The sequence below is a fragment of the Syngnathus typhle genome, linkage group LG6 (genome assembly GCF_033458585.1).
Source record: "Syngnathus typhle isolate RoL2023-S1 ecotype Sweden linkage group LG6, RoL_Styp_1.0, whole genome shotgun sequence".
Classification (NCBI taxonomy): domain Eukaryota; kingdom Metazoa; phylum Chordata; class Actinopteri; order Syngnathiformes; family Syngnathidae; genus Syngnathus; species Syngnathus typhle.
The window spans coordinates 12,407,851-12,428,546 of NC_083743.1; the positions used below are offsets into that span (position 1 = coordinate 12,407,851).

At 40.0% G+C, this 20,696-nt stretch overlaps 3 protein-coding genes across 4 annotated transcripts in view; 2 read left to right on the forward strand and 1 right to left on the reverse strand.

Moving 5' to 3' along the window:
- veph1 (ventricular zone expressed PH domain-containing 1) overlaps positions 1 to 15,171 on the reverse strand; it is a 40,211-nt gene extending 25,040 nt beyond the window's left edge. The window contains exons 1-4 of the mRNA XM_061281364.1: positions 15,022 to 15,171; positions 9,489 to 10,049; positions 9,030 to 9,248; positions 7,265 to 7,439 (exon numbers count right to left, since the gene is read on the reverse strand). Coding sequence (XP_061137348.1) covers positions 7,265 to 7,439; positions 9,030 to 9,248; positions 9,489 to 9,626 — 532 coding nt within the window. The 5' untranslated portion in view covers positions 9,627 to 10,049; positions 15,022 to 15,171. The remainder of the gene's footprint in view (positions 1 to 7,264; positions 7,440 to 9,029; positions 9,249 to 9,488; positions 10,050 to 15,021) is intronic.
- ptx3a (pentraxin 3, long a) lies at positions 800 to 5,534 on the forward strand. The gene is made up of 4 exons (XM_061281382.1): positions 800 to 1,194; positions 2,958 to 3,117; positions 3,266 to 3,681; positions 3,811 to 5,534. Exons 1-4 carry the CDS (start codon positions 1,056 to 1,058, stop codon positions 4,476 to 4,478), a joined length of 1,383 nt encoding a protein of 460 aa, XP_061137366.1. The 5' UTR covers positions 800 to 1,055; the 3' UTR covers positions 4,479 to 5,534.
- Positions 15,172 to 15,788: 617 nt separating the features above from the next.
- Positions 15,789 to 20,429, forward strand: LOC133155820 (lysosomal amino acid transporter 1 homolog). Of its 2 annotated transcripts, none has more exons than XM_061281398.1 (8): positions 15,789 to 16,256; positions 16,333 to 16,543; positions 16,875 to 17,004; positions 17,171 to 17,258; positions 17,510 to 17,619; positions 18,495 to 18,596; positions 18,932 to 19,117; positions 19,325 to 20,429. In XM_061281398.1, the coding sequence occupies exons 2-8, from the start codon at positions 16,350 to 16,352 to the stop codon at positions 19,439 to 19,441; spliced, it is 927 nt and encodes a 308-aa protein (XP_061137382.1). In that variant the 5' UTR covers positions 15,789 to 16,256; positions 16,333 to 16,349; the 3' UTR covers positions 19,442 to 20,429. The 2 variants fall into 2 exon arrangements, with proteins under 2 accessions (XP_061137382.1, XP_061137380.1); XM_061281396.1 differs by having other exon boundaries at positions 15,790 to 16,256; positions 16,328 to 16,543.
- Positions 20,430 to 20,696: the final 267 nt, after the last annotated feature.

Below are 20,696 nucleotides of genomic sequence, written 5' to 3' on the forward strand. Positions count from 1 at the left end.
ACCTGTATCTCCCTCTCCCTGTGTGCAGCGGCAGTAAAGTCTGATTACGACATACAGGCTACCTCCAACGACGCATTACTCACTGCTTCGCCGTATTCGCTCTCAGGCTGAGGCTCGGCTCAAATTTCATTGGCACAAAGAGCGCTTTCAAAACGTTTGGAGGTCAGGACGATGGTCTGGTTTTATTTTAATGTGACCATTATAAAAAGCAGCATCACCATATAGTCACAGAAGAATATTTCTAAGCAGGCTAAACAAGAGGAGGTTAAAAGGAAGATTTATCTCAGATTTTGACACATCAGGGTAAAAAATACCACACATTAAAAACTTAACAGAAAATGACCTTTGACCCAGACTACACCATGCAAAACCTGCAGAACATTTAACTCGTGAATTCCAATATTGAATAATACATATTTGTAAAATGCTTACATCATGTTTTTTATATAAAATTTCTATGGCCATTGGAGGACTTTATAAAAAGTTCCCTAACCCTTCTAACGATCAGACGAGAGAACAAATAGCTAGTTCAAACATTGCTTTGTGGAACGCTGATTGACTTCCACTTTCTTTGTATTATGACCAATTTTCTAATGTGGACGTTAACAGTTTATATACAAATATAGTAAAAGTAAATGAGTGTCTCCCCTGAAAACATGTTAATTAATGGGAAACATAGACTTGTGCGTGAGTTTAATCCACTAAGCCCCCTCCTGTATCTCCGAATCTGGCTGGAGTAGAGGACACCGCTCGGCTTGCTGCCAAGGATTGCTCAGCATTAAACCAGAAAGAATGGGAGCGGTAGAGAGGAAGAAGGGGAGGATGTGGAGGGGGAGGAACAAATGTTGCATGAAGTATCAGGGAGGGAGAGCTTGAAAAAGAGAGCGGTGGACCGGAGAAAGTGAGAGACCGGAGGGGACCACGGTGACTGATAGAGAATTTCCTCACATGCACGCAAACACAGAGGAGGCCAGCCATTTTCCTCACACATTTGTTTGGTTCTGCCACCTGTGAACACTCACTCACACATAGGCAAACACACACAGAAGAACAGCATGTTGTACTGGAAGCTCCCCCTGGCAGTGGGTGCGTGGTCGATATGTGTATGTCTGACTCTGAACTACGAGGACGATATCGAAGTCAACTATGCCGACACCTACTACAACGAAATCACAGAAGATGAGACGCCAGAACGTAAGTGTTACACTTGACCAATTAACTCCAGATTTGAAGGCTTCACTTAACATTTTTCTTGGCAGTTAGGAGTGGTAAAAATTTCCCTTGAAAAAAAATGTCTATACATTTAAACAAACTAACAAGATAAAAACTAACAAAACGCAGGCTGTAAATAAGAACAACTTGGAAGTCAAACAAATATTTCACAACTTTGGGGCTTCCGCTGTATTCTGTCAGGCGTGACAAAGCTGCAAATTATATTTGTTGGAAACTTATGGATATTTCATCCTCTCAGGCCAAACTAAATGAACAAAGTGCACGCCTAACACCACACAGCTTGCATTTTACAAGTTTGTTGATTTAAACCTAGCAGGGGGTCTCTTTGCACCGTCAACAGTTAAACAGCAGCAAATGTCGCTCGGGCAACATTCCCAGTTTTGATAAAGCTGACTGAACATCCTTTAGATGACTAGTACTGTGTGTAATGACAACATTGGTCACACTAATAGAAAAGAGTGACATAAAGAAATGAAAGTGAAGAAAGTGAGGTAGCCCAAAAGAAGACACTGACAGTTTAACGCTTAACGGAATTTGAATGTGTCTATGAATATGAGAGAGGGGCCATGGCACAGTTCATTTAACTTGTCGTAGTCCTTCCAACATTTTTTTCCATAATAAATAGAGGTAATAAATCTTTTGAGGGTTAACTTGAATTTGATTATCACTGAATTGAGGTCACATAACAACGTTGCACTGTAAGAATATCCTTATATATTTTTGCCTGATTGGTTGGGGGAAGTTTTACTGTCACATCATGAGGGATGATTTCTATCAAAAAGAAAAAAGAATCAAACGTCTAATGTTGAAGTTACTCTAGTTTCTGATTTTTAAAATCAGTTTGCATTAAGCCTCCAGATTGTGTTTTTTGATTTGGAAATTCTAATCAAAAACACTAAAGCCACTCTGGGGAACTTGAAGTGTTCAAAACACACCCAGCAAGGTTTACTGTCTCATCCCCATGATTCAAAGTCACGTAATGAGGTGAAGATCAAAATTATGCAAGTTCATTTACAGACCCAGTGAAATCCCCTAGAAATGTTTCTCTGACCTACTTTTGTGAGTCATTGGCAGGGCAAAAGGCCTCACAGTATTTTTTCTTGTAGGAATTCACCAACCTGAACCTTTGTGTCAGGGACCAAATTCTTTCATGGTTGATCTGGCGCTAGTAATGAATGGTGCTTTTAGAGTGGGCCCCACCAAATGGCATTATGTTAATTAGCTGCAGCCCCCAAAAGGTTACCGTGGGGGTGTAGTTTTACACTTGACGGTTGGGCAGGCACCTCCGTAAATGTTACAGTTGTGTGGCTTCCAAATGCTTTCCGTAATCATGTTGACACTGGTCCATGTAGCGCTCATAGTTCTGCTCAATGGTCCTGAACCACACCAGAGTTTTGTTTGCAAGACCACGTCTTAAAGCTGCCTGGGTCCATTTGTTTGGTGTGCCCCAGGGTTTGGATGATCACCAGAATTGCTTTTATCCAAACAAATCAACGGTTAACACAACCTCAATGTCAGACAATGTACTTGTCATTCTCAACATTAGAGTGCTTGCTTTAGTACCCAGCGGTAGAAAAATGATTCACACTTTTATTCCACTTTACAAGCCATATTTGTACTTCACACTTGATGTTGCAGAAAGACAAAATAAACTTCAATTGAAAACTAGCAAGAAGAATTTGTCATGTTAACTAAGTTGTTTGTTCTCCTTTTCCCATCTGTAGCCACACCGAGTGCAACTCCCTGTAGTTCTCCAGACCTCACAAAGTGGGACAAAATTTTCTCAATGCTGGAGAATAGCCAGATGCGGGAGAACATGCTTCTGCAGTATGCCGATGACATTGTCAAAGTGGAGATGGGGTCTCTACGTGGGGAAATCCTCAGGTCAGTTGGACGACTGAATGGGATGTTTATGCAAAAATGACAAAAAGCATCTGGGTCCCGTTGAGTAACATCTAATATTTTACAATTTCGAGTCATAATAGATTGCAGTAACTCCGTTTTAATCATTGATGTTGGTTCCGCTGGCTAGGTTTGTGGCCCAGTATGGTGGTTCATGTGGGGTTGCAGTGGAGACAGCGGGAAAGAGGCTGGCCTTGCAGTTGGAAGGCCGACTAAGAGAATCCCTTGAACGATTCAAATTTGGTGATTACATTACCACCGCTGATGGAAATTCTGTTGGGAATTCAAACCACCTGGAGGCAATGCTGCAACAGCTTCTCTCTGCCACACGGAGCCAGGCAAGCCGACTTGGTAAGCTGGAAACCAGCTGCTTCAGCCACCGAAGAGGTGCGAAAGAAACATCGCAACTTTCGCAGGGTGTCCACAGAGAGCAGGAAGTTACAACACAGGAAGTAGCTTTGGAGGCAGCCTTGGCTATGCTGCAGCAGACGAGAATGGAGATCCAGGAGGTACTAAGTTCATCACGGCGCAGACACCTGCCTGCAGGTAAACTGTGGACTATTTTTGGATTAGACTTCATTTTTTCCAACGTGTCATCCTTTGTTAATTGTCAAAAAGTTCATGACTCATCAGATGATTGATTCAATTTCTCCAATACACTTTCTTTTCACACAGGTAATGAGATGGCCATCCTCTTCCCCATGCGTTCACGTCGCATCTACACTTCAGTTATCCCCGATGTCCCTCTTTCACTGTCCTCCTTCACTGTCTGCCTGTGGGTGAAACCAGTCACAGTTTCCAACAAGACTGTTCTGTTCTCTTATGGCAACCGTCGTAACCCATATGAGATCCAACTCTTGCTCAGCCACACATCAGCCCTATTCACCATTGGAGGAGAGACTCATCTGGTGGAGGCACGAGGTCTAGTCAAGGCAAATGGTCCTACAGAATGGCTTCACCTATGCGGGTCTTGGTCCTCTGAGCAGGGCCTGGCAACCTTGTGGGCAGGTGGGGAAAAAGTTGCTTCCACATCGGGAGTGGCAGAAGGACACATCCTGCCAGATGGAGGTTCACTCCAGTTGGGACAGGAAAGGAATGGTTGCTGCCCTCTGACCCCAAGCAGCAGTGGGAACGGGGTGCCAGGCTTTGAGGCAGGGTTTGATCCCAAGCTGGCATTTGCAGGCAAAATGACGGGAGTGAACATGTGGGACAAAGTGCTGTCAGAGGAGAAGATTTCCCAGATGGCTTTGAAAGAGGGCCAGGGTTGGGAGGAAAGAGGGAACATAGTGGCATGGGGTGTGACAGAAATGGTGCCACATGGAGGCGCTCTATTTATCAACTAAAATAGACTCCCTAATATTCATAAGCCTTGACCTTGCCTATCACAAACATTTAAATCACTTTAATGCTAAAACTGAGGAAATGTCATCTTTATGAAAATATGTCATGGTTTATTTTTGCACCCCAATCACTTTTACTGAGGCTACATGTCACACTCGTTCCTCATTGCAGCACACAAACATTGTCAAGCATTCATCTCGGAAAGTGTGTGTTGTAGCAGGAAGCGTGCTGCGAGCGATGTTTACCAAAGACCTAATTAGGGTGAAAGAAAGAGTCCATTGTGAAAGTGAGCAACTTCTGAGCCAATAAATAAAAACTCAGCAGACACAAAAGGGGAACCAGAGGACAAAAATAATAAAAATGTTTTAGTTGTAGCGCCATTTATTTACTTTTATAGATACATCTAAGTAATTATTAGAAACTCAGTTTTGTCATACATGGCTAAAATCCATCTTTTGGCATGTCAAACTTGGTCTTTGCTTTTCTAAACTAAAGGCCATCCACAGATTAGTCTCCTGTTGGACTAAATAAAAAAGGTACCATGTAAAAAAACTTTGTAACGTAATGAGCCATGCATCATGTGATCCAGGGAATACTTGTGACTAAACACTGCTGTGCAGACTTTCTGCTAAGCTCAGCCGACTTTAGAAATAACTTTTAACATTTCAGCTGTACGCAATGTTTTATTTTTTTCCACCTTTTGCCTCACCAAGTTAAGTTTGTTGCATTACTTTGTACTCATCAAGTTTACATTTACGTATATTAGTCTATGTCTGCGTAGTCAGCTGTTCAGTACTTTTTACACATAGTGTAATATATAATTTTTTGCAATACAGTTACATTGTAAATTTGTTATATTTGGATTTCATTGTTTTTATATCAGTGAGGGGAATGTTTACAAGGTCTGGTCTTTTGTGAGTTAAATTGTTTTGTAGAATACTGTACAGATATATTAACTGAATTTGGTTTCCCTGGTAATGTCAACGGGTGAAAATGAATGTATTTGCACATAAATATAATTTGACGGAGAATGTGGGATGAATAAACATATAATAGTATATTTGTTTGCCGAAGTTTTTGATTTCTGAGAGAACTATTTCCCATTGTGGCTAAAGGATGGTTATTTTTATTGTATACCTTACACAAAAATTCAATAACATAATATGCCAATAATTACTGAAAAAAATTCAAGCAGTAGGGTTGGGCAGTATTCAAATCCGCAATTTATGTTTGCTTACGTTTTCACCGAATGGAATGGGTTAAAAATTGCACTTTAAAAAAAAAAAAAAAAACGCATCATGGTCTGAAAAATATGAAACATCCAATTTTGTCATTATAGTAAATTTTCTCTACACCATATATTGTCCATTTTTTTAAAACATACCCATGTGCTAATGGCAAAGCAGCATCAACGTTTACAGTAGTTTGTACACTGTTGAACAGCAGAGTGTTCTTCCAACTATCCATTCATTCATTTTCTGAGCCGCTTATCCCTTTTGTGAATTGCTTCAATATTAGATAGCTCCCGATTCCAACTGTGTCCGTCAGGGTAATGTCAGTCCATTCATTTTGTGTTTCCTGTCTGCACAAGCAACCTACACGCACATGCACACACTGACTCACACTCCTCGCATATTTAAACTACAGTATGTATGCATACTAAAAGGAATGTTACTGTCAGTAATTTGCACAGAGCAAACGTCAAATACTGGATTAAACCACGCAAATAAAACCAAGTTAAAGGCAAGTATCTTTAGATAATTTAAGTGAAGACAGTATGAACATTTACCAAAGAAAAGAACATTGAAAAGTTAAATATATTAATATTAATAAGAATAATAATAAAGATGAGATGACCTAATAGAACAGTTTAAAGCAGAGTTGCTGAGTTGCTGCTCTCTGATCGTCAGGAAGACTAATCATAATAGTTTCATAAAAGCTATTCATTCAATTTTAATTTCAGTTTTAGGAATTAATAAAATACCTCGATCACAAGAGCTAAGAATTCTGGGTGATTCATAAGTTCAAAGCAAATAGGATGGATAAAGAGTATTAGGAGCTTTATAGCCAATAAAAAATACAATAAAATGAACGCTCAAATGGCTTTTGAGCTGCCTGCTCTCGGCTCCTCAAGACAAAGTAGAATAGATGCATGCTGCTCAGCTGAAGATGTACTGCTTGATAGATGACATTTTAAAATCTCGACAGAACCTGATTGTCAGTCATGCTCATATAACCACGATATCACAAACTCCATTATTCACCTCACCGATGCATTACATCAGCGTAGTTTCCTTCACACAGTGCTGCTGAGCGACACATGAGTGAAGAGGTCATCTGTTTTTGTTTATATGAGCTGCATGTGTTGGCGCATGTTTTCTGTGTTTACGTTGCACTGTTTACATTCAATTCCACCCGTGGTTGTCAGGGGTGAAATATCAGAGCTCGGGTTTATGTGCCGAAACACCGCAAAAAGAAAAATATAATTGGGAGTTGTTACTTTCAAGGGCTCAAAGTTCATCATCTGTCTACTGTTTGGTTGTGTCATCGTCTGGCTTTAAAAAGGACCACCAACAGTTTGTCATCCCCGGCGAGCTGCACCAGCGGGTTTTGTGCAATTGTAACGATAAGATCTTTTTGGCATCGTTATTGGTTTCCCCGCTTTCTCGCAGCTTGAAGCGGTGTTATCACGGAGTCAACAATTTCAGCACTGTCACATCGCAGCTGACAAAGCATTCAATTGATACATGCATGCTATATCAGTATAATTATGTGAGTATTATCCAACCTGTAAGCACGCTGAGCGTTATGGCCTCCGTATGCTCAGCCAGTAGATCGATCTCAACTATAGCAGCCAGCGAGAGATAACTGGACATGTTCCTGCTCAGCTCTCTGTTCCCTGTATCCAAGAAGCGCACCGCCACCGGGACAGCCAACACCATGACTGATGGACAACTGTAATTCTGTGAAAAAAGAAAGAGGAAGATAAGGGAACAAGCAACAAAATGATCACCACTTGAGAACAGTAGAAAACCTTTGAGTTTAGCCAAAATATTATTTCACTAGTGAAAAAATCTACAGGTATTTTTACAGGTATTATTTGTGAGCAAGATCTGTTTGACAGTAATGTAATGCACTAATTAACTAACTAAAGAATCTGAGAAAATAGTACAAATACAAGATATACAGACAGGGGGAGCACAACTCCCACGATAGCAAACAGCAGGTGGACAGAGACGCACTAGCGCCCTCAATTGGTGAAACGGATATGGCTATGATATGAGTGCATGGAGTATGTGAAGACCAGGACAGCAAAGGGAGATTTCTGCTAATCTGCCACTTGATGGCATGATGTAAAAAATTGCATATGTGACGACTATTCCTGCATGTTGGTGCGATGCTATTATTGCTTGACTAAATGTTCACTCTGCCTCTCAGTGGATTTAGGGCCATTTGAGCATCTGTGGATCAAACGACAGGAAGTCAAAGTGAGAACAGAAGCTCAAAGCAGACATATGGCTAGAGGGTAAAGGAAATGAAAGGGCAGCTGAAGTTGAAAAGACGGCTGGGAGTTTGGGCAACAAAACCAGGTGCTTTTGTCAAATGTGTGTGTGTATGCATGTGAGGCAGTGTGTGCATGCGTGCGCTAAGACACCACCTGATTACAGGGGTATTAAGCACATTCCTATTTCCACAGCGAGTACACGGAGGAAGAACAAAATCTGACAACATTACTTACATCATGTAGCTGTGGAGATCTGGTGTGGGAATACAAAGGCCCAGCGGTAACTCTACTTTGGTATGCCCCACAAGATGGCGCTATTTATTCTAACTCTCATTCTCTGAGTAGTTTCTCCAACCACTCCTCCATACCACTTTCCTGTTCAATACTGATTAAACCCTTGACTTATAGTTCTGGACTTAAAAATGATAACTGCAGAAAACGAAAATCCTCGCCGGTAGTGATTTTAGGCTTGTTTTCCGGTCTTTTTAGAACGATCTCTACAGGAATGCCCACTTTTAAATGCAAAATGTGTTGGCTTGATATTTACACCGGAGTTTGGAATGAAACTCTAACCAGGATGGATGGCAATCGCCCAAGGGACCAATGACGTCTTTTTACGTCGAATTAAATTGCGGCGCTACCTTGACAATCCGTGCGGCTCTTCGGGCTCGGCTATCGGACGACCAATAAAGCACCTGCAGAGAACTGTTTTAACTGAGCGCAGGTATAAAAAAGTCGAATATGACCTAATGTCCCCAAAACGTGACCAATCGTCCCCATAATTAATGTGCACATCACTACTAATGACAACTTCAACCTCTGAAGGTATCAAAACAATCTGTGGCTACTGCAGTTTTCTGTTAGGTATGCCTAAGGAGCAATGTACGATGCACGATTAATTTCAGATAATTACTGATGAAAGCCCATCATTTCAAACTGTCAGCAAGAATACGCTAAACTCACCTCAACAGATTTTGTTGAGCGAGCAAGAGAGAACACATTGCATAGTTAACTATGCAGGTGCATGACTCTGTGTGTGTGTGTGTACCTGCAGGATGCAGCTGGTAATGTCGGAGGCTATCTTGGTGTGCGGCGTGTCCTCGAAATTGTCACCTTGAGGCGTGAGGTTGTGTTCCAGACACGACTCCCAGAGCCCTACCAGGGCTGTGCTGTGCCTCTCGATGGAGCTCGTCTCCCTGATGGCAGTGGTGATGCGAGTGATACAAATCTCCACCACCGCCTGGTCATTGTCATTGGTCAAATAATCCTGCATAAAACACATACTGTATTTAAATTAAGGTGGCCTTTTTAAAGACAGGAATATATTAAAAACAGGCTACAAAAGTCACTATGAGGAGAGCTTTGTAATTAATACGTATCCATAATGTCACAGGACCAGAGACTATCAATAGATGTTCTTCTTTGGATCAGTGGATTTTACTTAGACTAGCAATATCTGAGAACTCTTTTGGTCATGTTCCCAAAGTCTATTATTTGGCCTACTAACTGGTGAGCAGGAGATGGACTTGATCTGGTTCAGAGCCTGTGACAAGCAGTCTTCGATCGCAGCATCCTCCAGCGAAAACAGATCGCCCGCTCTGGACAAATCCCTCTGGCCCAGCACCTGACTGAAGAGTTGGTGCATCCTAGTCCTGGTAAACAATGCTTTTGTGACCCAATGGTCAGCAAAATGTTATAATCCTCTACAATATAATGAGTATAGCTCCAACATAATGGTTGAGAGTTGACTCAATTCTGATGAAATTCCATTCTGCAGCTTTTTTCTACTCTTGGTTTCAAGGGACTATTGAAACAGTTCCAGCAAGATCCCTGGACAAAAGAGTACATGTACTTTGAAAAGTCATTTTTGTGTTTTTGCCATTATTCAGGCTAGTGGAAACCGCACCAATATTTAGTTGTTTCCATTCAAATTTTCATCCCCTGTGTCCCAGATCAAGGTATGTTGGAAAAAGGATCAACTTGGCCCGATGTTTTTCTGGGTCTGCATGAAGCCTGTTACCATGGAGACAGCATATTCCAGAGAATGTAGTCGTGTCACACCCGAATCCTGATAGACAGAGAGAGAGAGGAGGGGGCGGGGGGCAATCACTAGCTGCAAATTCTGGGACGTTAAGTTTGTATGTTTTCTTGTAGGCATTCATTTGCATAAAAAAAAAAAGCATGCTATAATAAGACAAACTGGGTCACTCACTTCAGTTAGGAGCAGAACAATACTGTATTAAATACCAACCACATCTAATGACATGCAGAAACTACAGTGATACGGCCCGCCACATCATTTTATGTGGCCCGCATCTTTTTTTGAAATATTTGACCAGTTTTTACTCGTCTGATTTGAAAACGAGTTATTTGTCAGTTTGTTTCGTAGCTTTTACAGTATATAATATGAGGTGCTCATACATTTATTTGGGTTGACAGTCATAATGGCCCTCCGAAAGAAGCTATGACTACAATGCGGCCCGTGGCAAAAAATGAGTTTGACACCCCTGGTATAATGGTATAATTTACAAGCAAACAATAACATGCCAACAGAAACACTATTTTCTTATTGCAGAAACTAAACCGACTACATTTAGCAGAGTCTTGTGCTGGATAGAAGGAATCGTGCTCGCACACAAACACTCACACACTTTGACTCTTTCTTAAAACAAGCAATCCAGTGCGTTTGCTGTTTTTTCATAAATTAGTTTGCTTAGAACACAACTCCACAGCCATAAGCATATGTATCTGTGTCACAGCCAGCAATCTTCACTCGGTTCCCTCTACAGCAGAACCGACACATACCCTTCATCTAGTCATGCTGGCAAAAGACCAAATAGACCAAAGAAAGGCACAAAGAAGAGCACTTTGGATAACTTGCTGCTGGGGTTGGCTGTGGAAACCCGCCCATGTTTCCTGGGTAACCACATCAGGAATCCTTGCTGGTCAGAACAGTTACACAGAAGTAGTCTAATTACAGATGTAAGGAGCGTTATCTATCACTAAAAGATACGTGAGTGAGTGAGTGAGTGAGTGAGTGAGTGAGTGAGTGAGTGAGTGAGTGAGTGAGTGAGTGAGTGAGTGAGTGAGTGAGTGAGTGAGTGAGTGAGTGAGTGAGTGAGTGAGTGAGTGAGTGAGTGAGTGAGTGAGTGAGTGAGTGAGTGAGTGAGTGAGTGAGTGAGTGAGTGAGTGAGTGAGTGAGTGAGTGGATGTGTATATAGTTTACTCGCTAGCTCATCACTTCCTGTCTCATCTGTGAGCTTTGATGGGTTCCAAGTTGGAAAGTAGTAATTAAAGTAAGAAAACTATATTATCTGGTACAAACTTGTAAATGGCTTAAGGATAGAATCTCATTTCAATTGTCCAAGTGAAGTGGTCAGTGAGTGCGCATTTAAAAAAAACAGGTGGAAAAATGTCCATTTTAAAACTATTTAACCTATCTGCTTGGTACTACTAATCACCCAGCTCCAGCTGAGTGAGCGCAAGAATGCAACCTTTAAACACACACTTAAATTCCAGTTAGACACTCACTATTTGAGTTTACAAATAACTTGACTACTACCTTAAATGTGTTATTATTTTCTGTGGTAGGTGGATGATACAAACTGGTCATGTTTTAGCATTGGATGAAGGAATGTTAAACTGAGAAGCAATGAATGGGGCACTAGTTGAGGGGTGACTGTGATGGGTGGTACACGCTGGGGGGGGGTTCTGCAAAAGTGCTGGGGTAGATGGGGACAATTCCACTTGAGGGTCTGCTCTCTTTCTGTTCATGTGGCCCACTGGCTTTCCTACTGTCTTCACTTAGCACACAGCGAGACGGAGAACACTGGCTCTTTTGTACCACCTATAAGACAGACCCCTCCCTCCTTCACCACTGCATGTCTGCACGTCTCTCTGTTCATTCAGCCTTATCCAACTGTATAATGTGCACCTGCGTTGCACGTTCCAGGTGTACACCGTTTCTTGTCTGCCCAATGTCAACTGGGATAGGCTCCAGCACACCCTTGACCTGCGTGGGGATAAGCCGTACAGAGAACGGATGGATATGGCACATTATTTTTTCACACTGGGGCTCTGCCAAATGTACATACTGAAGTATGGTCATCTGAAGAAGTCAAACATTGTAGCACTTGTTGTTGATTATTGGAAAGTTGGAGGCCAACTCCAGAAATATGCAGCCATCCTGGTTAATAAAAACATGAATCTGTTAAAGGGCCACTTCCTTTGCTTCTTGTGCAATTTTCCACAAAAGCATGTATTTTTAACACAAGTCACAACGTGAAAAAAAAACTATCTCTAACAGAAGTGTAAAGGCATAAGTAATGCTACAAATCCTATAAATTTCTGTTGAAACATTCAAATGTCAAGCATGTTTAACATTACACTCGCTTTTTCATTGCAAAGTCCACTTAAGGCCTTTATAATCAAAACATACAGTGTTTATTTTATTCCATGACTTCCCAAAGCTCTATAGCAAATAATATGACCATGGGCTAGTTCCCAAACTAAACTGCGACTGATGCAATAGATTACAAGAAGAGACGCAAGGAAAATTTGTACGCCTACAACAACTGCAAAAAAAACTACTTTAATAAAAATAGTCTGAGCATAAGGGATGTAAATTGGTGAATAGTTGTCTTTCTCGCCCAAAACCACAATAAAGACTTGTTCTAACAGTCCAACAATTAGTAACAGGATTAGTATTTGTAACAATAATACTATGTTCTGTACATGCATGCCTGACATTTTACATATGCAACAGCTCAATGTGAACGTTTCAAATTTTCAAAAGTAAAATAATAATAAAAATAAAAATACTGGCCACTAGGCTGACATTGTACCCCGAATTATTACAGTAGGCGTTTGCTGTTTTTGTTTTTCTCGTTAATGCAGTGTTTGTACTTATTATGCACATTTTTGGATGATTGTCCTTAAATTGGGCTAACCTAAGAAAATAATTACAGGGCAGTGTATGTGGCTGGCTATTGTCCAGTTTAGTTGCGTTCCCCACCTTCCGCCCAAAAGACTACTGGGATAGGCTCCAGCAAATTTGCGGCCCTCGTGAGGATAAAGCGGTTTGGAAAATGGATGGATGGATGGATGTAGAAGAGGCTGTACCAGAGAATGTCCCCTTGGTCCTTGGAGTCCATGGAGAACGCGTTATATCATTTCCTTGACATTTAATATACGTCACTAATCAAAAAGTCAAGTTTCATTAGCTGCACTTCTATTTTTAAGTTCTTACCTGCCTGCTATAACAAAGCGAGCCTAATCATCTAATGGATTTAAGTCATCTGACTTGCTCTGCACACTATATACAGTATATGGCCTTTGGCTTCATTGTCTTCATATTCGGTTTGATATCTGGCCTTTAATGCACCACTGGGCTCAATTCAATCATGCATATTTAATTCAAATGTGGCCGTGCATGAATCAAAGTGTGAGAATGGAGTTTCTCCTTGTACATTTCACACTGAGAGGATTTCCACAGTAGAGAGGGAAAGCTCTGGTGGAACAGTGTCTCACATTCACATGCATTTCTGAAACATTCATTATTCATCAGCTCCCAGCTTACTTTCACAGCCAAAACTCACAGTCTCGCACTGTGGAGCGCAACACAAGCATGCACAGTTCATCAAAGTTTGAGCAGGCAAAAGTAAAATAAAGCTCTTTTCAAGTATATAACAATATATATTTTATGTGTTTGTACGATAACAACATTTACATAATGTATGTATGAACATTCTTCTTTCTGTGATACTCTGATGGCTTATACCTCAAACTTGGTACGAGTTCTTCAGTGCATCGTAGCAAAATGACTGCAGGCATTCAGAAGAACTACATACGTATGTATTAAGGGCAGATCAGTTAAGCGGTAGAAAGGTTGTTTACACACATCGACCAAAACATCAGGGACAATTGTTAACACAAACAAATAACAATAACATCCAACACATGACACAGACAGAGCGGGATTTGAACAACCGACTCTTTAGTTAATGATCGACCCACTCTATCATCTGAACTATGTACGCCACAAGATATGCATACCCCAAAAAGTGCATGCCAAGGTGAGTGCAACGGAAAGCACGCAAACATGCGTGAGGAAATAACTCAAGCATAATCGTAGAATGCAGCAGAGATGTAATGCCCAGGTCAACTACATGTGATGTTAACATCATTTATGCACTATTGTTGACATTCGTATTGTCACTGACCACTGTTGTCGCTTGCGGATGGTGGATGTAAATAGACTATTTGAGCAAAATTAGCATTAAATCAGAATGGGGCTCCTGAAAGTGATAATAGGGAGAAATCTGTCATTTGCATTATAGTCGGGCCAATACTCCAGTCTCCAAATATAATTGTATCTTGATCCTACTCTTGTATTGCATCTTATTTGATCATGCTGGTGTATCTATATAAGGTGAATGGTGTGATAAGTCAATGATGGCTTTAACTCCAGATTGCAAGTTGAGGCTGAAAAAGGATTTGCAGTACAGGCATTGGAGTGGTGAATTACTCTTTGAGATAGAAAGGCAAAAAAACAAGTAAAGTTGTTTACAGGTGAAGGTGCTTGACAAGTCTTTGACCTTGAAAAGTGTCCCCCTTAATTCCTTGTTACACAATAGGAGCCTCATTATTAGCACAGGAGGCAAATCTGAAAAATGTGAGTAATGCCACTCAACTCGCCTCTAAACTCAAAACACATTCCAATGGATTTAGGCGCCAAGGGGGCGACAACTGGATGGAGGCAAAGCAGGTGTAGCACAGCAAAATACAGTCGTTTTTTTTTAATTTTTTTTTTTATATTAGCACAGATTAATTATTAAGTTACTCTCATTGCCTCTTGACTGTGCACGAATTCTTGAAATTGCATGATGAGTAGCTGTCTTTGGCCAACAAATGCCTCCGTCTGCGGTCAACTTTCAAGGAATGTAGGCGACGTTTACGCATTGGCACCGAATGACAGCAAGCTGCGTAACGTGACAACCCGATTCCCCCTTTACTAACCCCAACAGCGTCGTGTCGCTTACCTAAGAAGAAAACACAGCCCGTGGATGAATTAGCAATTGAGCCAAGCAGCTTCCAAGCGAGATAGAAAGCAACACACACCAAAAAAAAAAACATTTATATCCCGATGAGCCTCCGCACAAGCTTCAAGTTCCCCCATAGAGAAGCCCATTCTGTGCGTCTCCACCGGATACTACTGGAAAGTGCGCCATCATGCGGTGAAAATAAGTGCAGCCAGCAACAGGTAGGCCAATGGTGGTGGTTTTGGTTGCTGTCTTCGATGTCTCAGACATTGTCAACAGCCAACGTATACGTACTAGAAAACATGCGCATTTTTTTTCAACATCTATTTGAGATTCACACTTACATATAAGCCATTGTAGCATTTGTGACCACATATATTGCACGTATGCATATTTCTTAGATAAATAATTTATGCTCGACACCAGTGGATGGCAGTGTTCCCCCAAGTATTTTTTCATACTACTGACACTGATAGCATAGGTAGAGTCAGTTTCTGATTTCAAATTAAGACAATGAATGGCACTTTCTAAAAATTAAAAAATAAAATAAAAATAAATTTACTTGCACTAACGATAAATGGATACGTCAACCAAAACAGTATATCTTTAGATATACTGTATATTTATTGATATACTGTTTTGGTTGACGTATTGGTATAATTTACTATAGTTGGTCAAATAAACCTAATCCAAACACAGTTTATTTTAAGAATAGGCGTTATGACATCGTGTAAAAATGAGGAAAAACAGTACATTGATTTTCTCCAATATTATCATCATCAACCATCACCATCCGAATTTCGTTCACTTTGTTCTGAAACTGTAACCGGATGTTGTTATGCTATGTTGAATACCTTGACGCATTTTAGTACCCACCAATGATGGACGCCAACAGAGATGCTGCTACTGATGGGACGAGATGACCATTTCACTGTTTGTTCAACATTGGCGAATATTTCTTAGAAAATCGTGCAAGTATGTGGGGGAAGTTAGTAAATAACTGTAAACAATCTGTAGTCTCCATCGTGTTTATTTGGTTCTGGAGAGTGGAATTCTCTATCTTGGCTAGGAAGCGGTATTTAAGCAGTAAACAGTAAGCAGCTCAAAACAATGAGCATATGGCCAACCGGGATTCCAAATAGAATTTGCAAAAGCAGGTAGCTCCCCATGATTGACCTAAAAAGCGCACCAGTGGTGGAAACAAGAAGGTGCAAACCTTCACAAATCAAGGTCAAGTAAGTTACACCTTTAATTTCCTCTCTTTTCAACAATTTGTTGCATATATGATTTCATTTTGCGGGCAAAGGACAGCAGGTTGTGGGCATCTCATGGCCACTGCACGTTTTCCCGGCAAGAGCGTAAACGCTAGCTGGAACTCCCCGACGCTGGACAGACTTGTGTGTGTAAACGGAACACCGTGGATCCTTTACCTGCTGGAGGAGTGTGTGGATAACATGTGGCAGTACAGCAGCGTGGTGATCGGGCTTCTTTCCATGTTTTGCTTTCTGCTATCCACTTTGCCGTGAGTAGATTATCTATCCATCTCAGTCGTGCATGGTTCTTAAACACGCTATTTTACCTAGAAATGGATAAACGTTTCTTGTTGTTGCAAATATTATATTATAATATTGCCTGCAACACGTTACCTAAAAAGCTGTGGTGAGGGACAACCAACTTGGGAGTTGATGAATGTTAAAAATATATATATATACACAATTTAGCTGTACTCAGTTATTCTTTACACTCCACTAAACGGAGCCTGATCTACAGTATATTATCTATTTAGATCTACAATGCTAAAGTATTTGTCTACCTATCCTGGTTTCCATATCAGCCTGTCTCTTTACTACTAGTCAGGTCCATGAATCCTATAAGAATGCTAAAGTGGATGAGGCCATGTCTTTTGGCTTCCTCTTCTTCCTGTTCAGCGGTGATGTCACCAGCTTTGTGGGCTGCTACCTCACCAGACAGTTGCCAATTCAGGTCAACACGCACACGCTCACACACACGGTGCATCCCTCGTTTTTCATTTTCCATACTTTTGTTCAAACCACAATTTAAGTGGCGCAGGTGACAAGTTGGATCGAAGCAGCTTTTCCTTTCAATTTCCATATTTGACTGAGCACAGTTTCTTATGGTGTCTTCACAGGTGGTCACAGTGGTTTTCTACATCTTTACAGACCTTATTCTCATCTCACAATTTATTTACTACAAGATAAAGAACAACTTGAGCAGAAGTAAGTGCACTGTTGGATATTATTTGAGTATTTGCGCGTAACTGTACTGTACTTCGCCTTTCCACAAGCATTTGCAGGTTTACTGCTGATGGCATCTGCCTCAATCTTATTCAAATGTGACAGAAAATGACTTTGCTGATTAAGTCTTTATTAATAGCAATGTACTGTTTACGGTTTGTTCCTCATTTAACCTTTATGTGTTTTTCTACTCTCTGATATGTGCATTGTATTTTTGTGTGTCTATGTTGTAGAGAGCCCTGTGTTAAAATGGCTGTGCTTCCTCTGGTGTTTCACTGCAACACTTCTCCTGTTGGTTTTACCTAAACTCATCATAGAGAATTTAAAAAACAAAGAATCTCTCGTAAGGTCATTGTTCTGGAAATGGTTTAAAATTGTTGCTGTCCAATAAAACTCTTTGATTAATGCAGAACCAATAGTTGCATCTGTTTATAGTGATCATCAGCTAAAAACCATTGTTGGCACTTTATTAGAACAGGTATAGGGCCATTATTTTAAATCTTGGCTATTTTGTTTTTGCTAGTCCTTAAAACAAAGTAACCGATAATAGGGAGATCTGTAGAAAAAAAAGGTGTTTGATTAACACTTCTAGCAACTAAATTAAAATAATGGAAAATGTTATATTAGTTGAGATTTGATGATACATGGATGAGAACACAAATTCCACAAAGAAGAGCTGCAACTCATGATTATTTTGATAATTGTTCAATTAATTGATTAACTGGATTATAAAACCAATATTTTCCATCTGTTTATTCAAAAAATGTGATTATTTCAAATTGGCAGTGCACTGAAACAAATTGATGAAGGTTCAGTTACTGTTTTAGACTTCAACGTGTCAGCAAAAGGGCAAAAACAATGTTTTTCTCAAAGTAAAAGCAGATGTTAGTTTTTTTTGTTTGTTTTTAAACACAAAGGTAAACTACTTTCATTAAGGACTACAAATATCCATTTAGGGGAAGAAATGAATAGGTCAAATTTAATGTATCTAAAAGATTAATCAATTCACAAAATAGTTGGCAATGAAATTGGAAATAGATTTTTTTGCCAATTAATTGTTGCACTTCATGTCCAGTTAAACATCATCAAACCTGTCATAGTGGACTGACAGAGTTTTCATTGGACAGTATTATTATGCTGTTTTTGTCAACTAATATCAGTGACAGGTAGAGTTCAGGGTTTGGACAATAAATTCCCCCCTTTTCTGTTTCATCTCAGGGACCAAGTTCATCTAAAACATCGGAAGTTTCTGGCTATGTTTGTGGATACCTGGCCACCGTCTTTTACCTCTCATCCCGCTTCCCACAGCTCTATAAAAATGTAAGTGACATTTTCTTGGCATCAGCAATCTGGGTGTGTTTTCTACGAGAGACCTTGGTTTGGCCAACTCTCCCCAGATGTATTCTCCAGACTTGCCTATTCATACATGCGACCAATGAGTAAGAATTTGTGTCCAATTGAGAAGCAGTCATTGGGAGACAATACTGTTGTTGTTCTGAAGAATTATGTTGACTTAACTCAGTCCGTCTGTTAATCATTTTAGTCATCATCGTGTAATTCCAGAATAACCCTGACCCCTGCAAGTTAATTTATACTTTATGGACAAAGGTATCGGGTCACGCTGAATTTCTTTGCATAAACCACTTCTGTTCTAGTTCCAAAGGAAGTCGACCGAGGGCACCTCTTACCTGCTGTTTGCGCTGGCCATGATGGGCAATGGGACGTATGGATTGAGCATCATAATGGTGCTACCAACGCTAAAGGACTCCAAACAGAAGTTCATCATAAAACATCTGGCCTGGCTCATCGGCAGTCAGGGAGTCCTAGTTCTAGACTTTTTCGTATCCTTAAAATCCCAAATTGCACTTCCTGTCATCTGTTGACATTCTAATCTTGTTAAGCCCATATTCCATCTGTCAGGCAGTCATTGACACAGCATGATGTCGGAATGATTAACTCAGAGAAGGGCAAATGCGTTGTTTGTTCCTAAATTGAACATTGAATGCATCTTAATAAATTACCGAAAGGACCTTGACCTTGTTGACCAGGTAACGATCCAGTTTGTTTTGTACAGGAAGAATAAATCAGCCAAAAGGTATACAACACTTGTTTCACTGGAAGTGGAGCCTCTCCTGTGTGAGGAAGAAGAACTTTCAATCTTATAGCACACCTGAGCTTACCCACCACCTATTGTCTGCACTTTTCTTGTAGTATCTTGTTAGCCACAATTCTAATAGTACAGTACTATACAAATCTTGAGTTCTGGCTGCACATCAATATTGGAAGACAACAGTTTGATTTTCAACCAGCCTTGTCATTTCTCAATTGAGTTTAACGTCAGTATTATTATTATTATTATTATTATTGAAAGCGGCTCCTTATGTTCACAGCCTGCCAAATCATGAGCAGAGGAAATGACAACAATCTGTTATTATTCAAATTTCATCATTCACAGACGCATTTTCGGCAGATCGCAGATTTACTTGGTTGATTAATTTCAAATTTAAAGCAGGGGCTCTACAGACCCAGCTATACAAGCAATTTTCTATATGTCCCCTTTAATTGTCCAATCACAGCCCTACAGAGGCAATGTTTTATAATGAGGTGATGTTACTCTCAATGTATTTTAGCATCAACTTTTAGGAGAAGTGAAATACCTATTTTCTATTATTATTATTATTACAGTGCAGTGTTCCTTCAGTGAAATTATACCTAATATCTCTTTATAGTTTTTAAGTTGTGTCCTGAAATACAAGACTGCTTTACAAACACAAGTTGACCAGGACGTCATGCTGCCCCATCATGGATATTTCATATAAGTGCTACTTATATACTTATTGCTATTAAAAACTAATGGACATCTTGTCAATGGTAATAGGATTATGATGCTACTGGGTAGAGTTAATTTAGATGGGAAATATATTTAGACTTATTAATAATACATAATTTTCAATATGTTTATTTTCCATGTGCACAGTACATACAATTACAGCCCCGTGTAATGAAATTCTTACTTTGGTCATTTATGCAATCAGAATAAATGTAATTTTAACTTTGTACAAGTGTTTACATAAGTTTTTAATGCTTTTAGCATTTTATTTTTAAATTGTAAAACTTAAGTGCGTCTGGCTGATATTGTCTGAATAAGCAATAAACTCATCTGTTAAAATATTTGCTTTAGCTGCTCCTCGTGACTTTACCAAAACAAACAAAACAAGGTCATGTGCAACATTTTATACAGATCGTGCATGTACACTGTGTAATTTGGTCAGTCATAAGTAAGCATGTTTTTTTTTTTTTGATATACCTACATATTCATACAATACGAAAGACCATGTATCCTTTTTTTAATGTCCCTTCCGTAGAAATAGAACTAGTGAAGTAGTCCAATTTGTGTACGTTGTTTTATGCACGATTGAA

Coding starts and splice junctions, on each gene's coding strand:
- ptx3a (XM_061281382.1), top strand. CDS start 1,056: ATGTTGTACTGGAAGCTCCCCCTGGCAGTGGGTGCGTGGTCGATATGT. Junction 3,118..3,265: donor CTACGTGGGGAAATCCTCAG/GTCAGTTGGACG, acceptor TCCGCTGGCTAG/GTTTGTGGCCCAGTATGGTG. Junction 3,682..3,810: donor GCGCAGACACCTGCCTGCAG/GTAAACTGTGGA, acceptor CTTTTCACACAG/GTAATGAGATGGCCATCCTC.
- LOC133155820 (XM_061281396.1), top strand. CDS start 16,189: ATGATTGACCTAAAAAGCGCACCAGTGGTGGAAACAAGAAGGTGCAAA. Junction 17,259..17,509: donor AAAGAACAACTTGAGCAGAA/GTAAGTGCACTG, acceptor TCTATGTTGTAG/AGAGCCCTGTGTTAAAATGG. Junction 18,597..18,931: donor TCCCACAGCTCTATAAAAAT/GTAAGTGACATT, acceptor CTTCTGTTCTAG/TTCCAAAGGAAGTCGACCGA.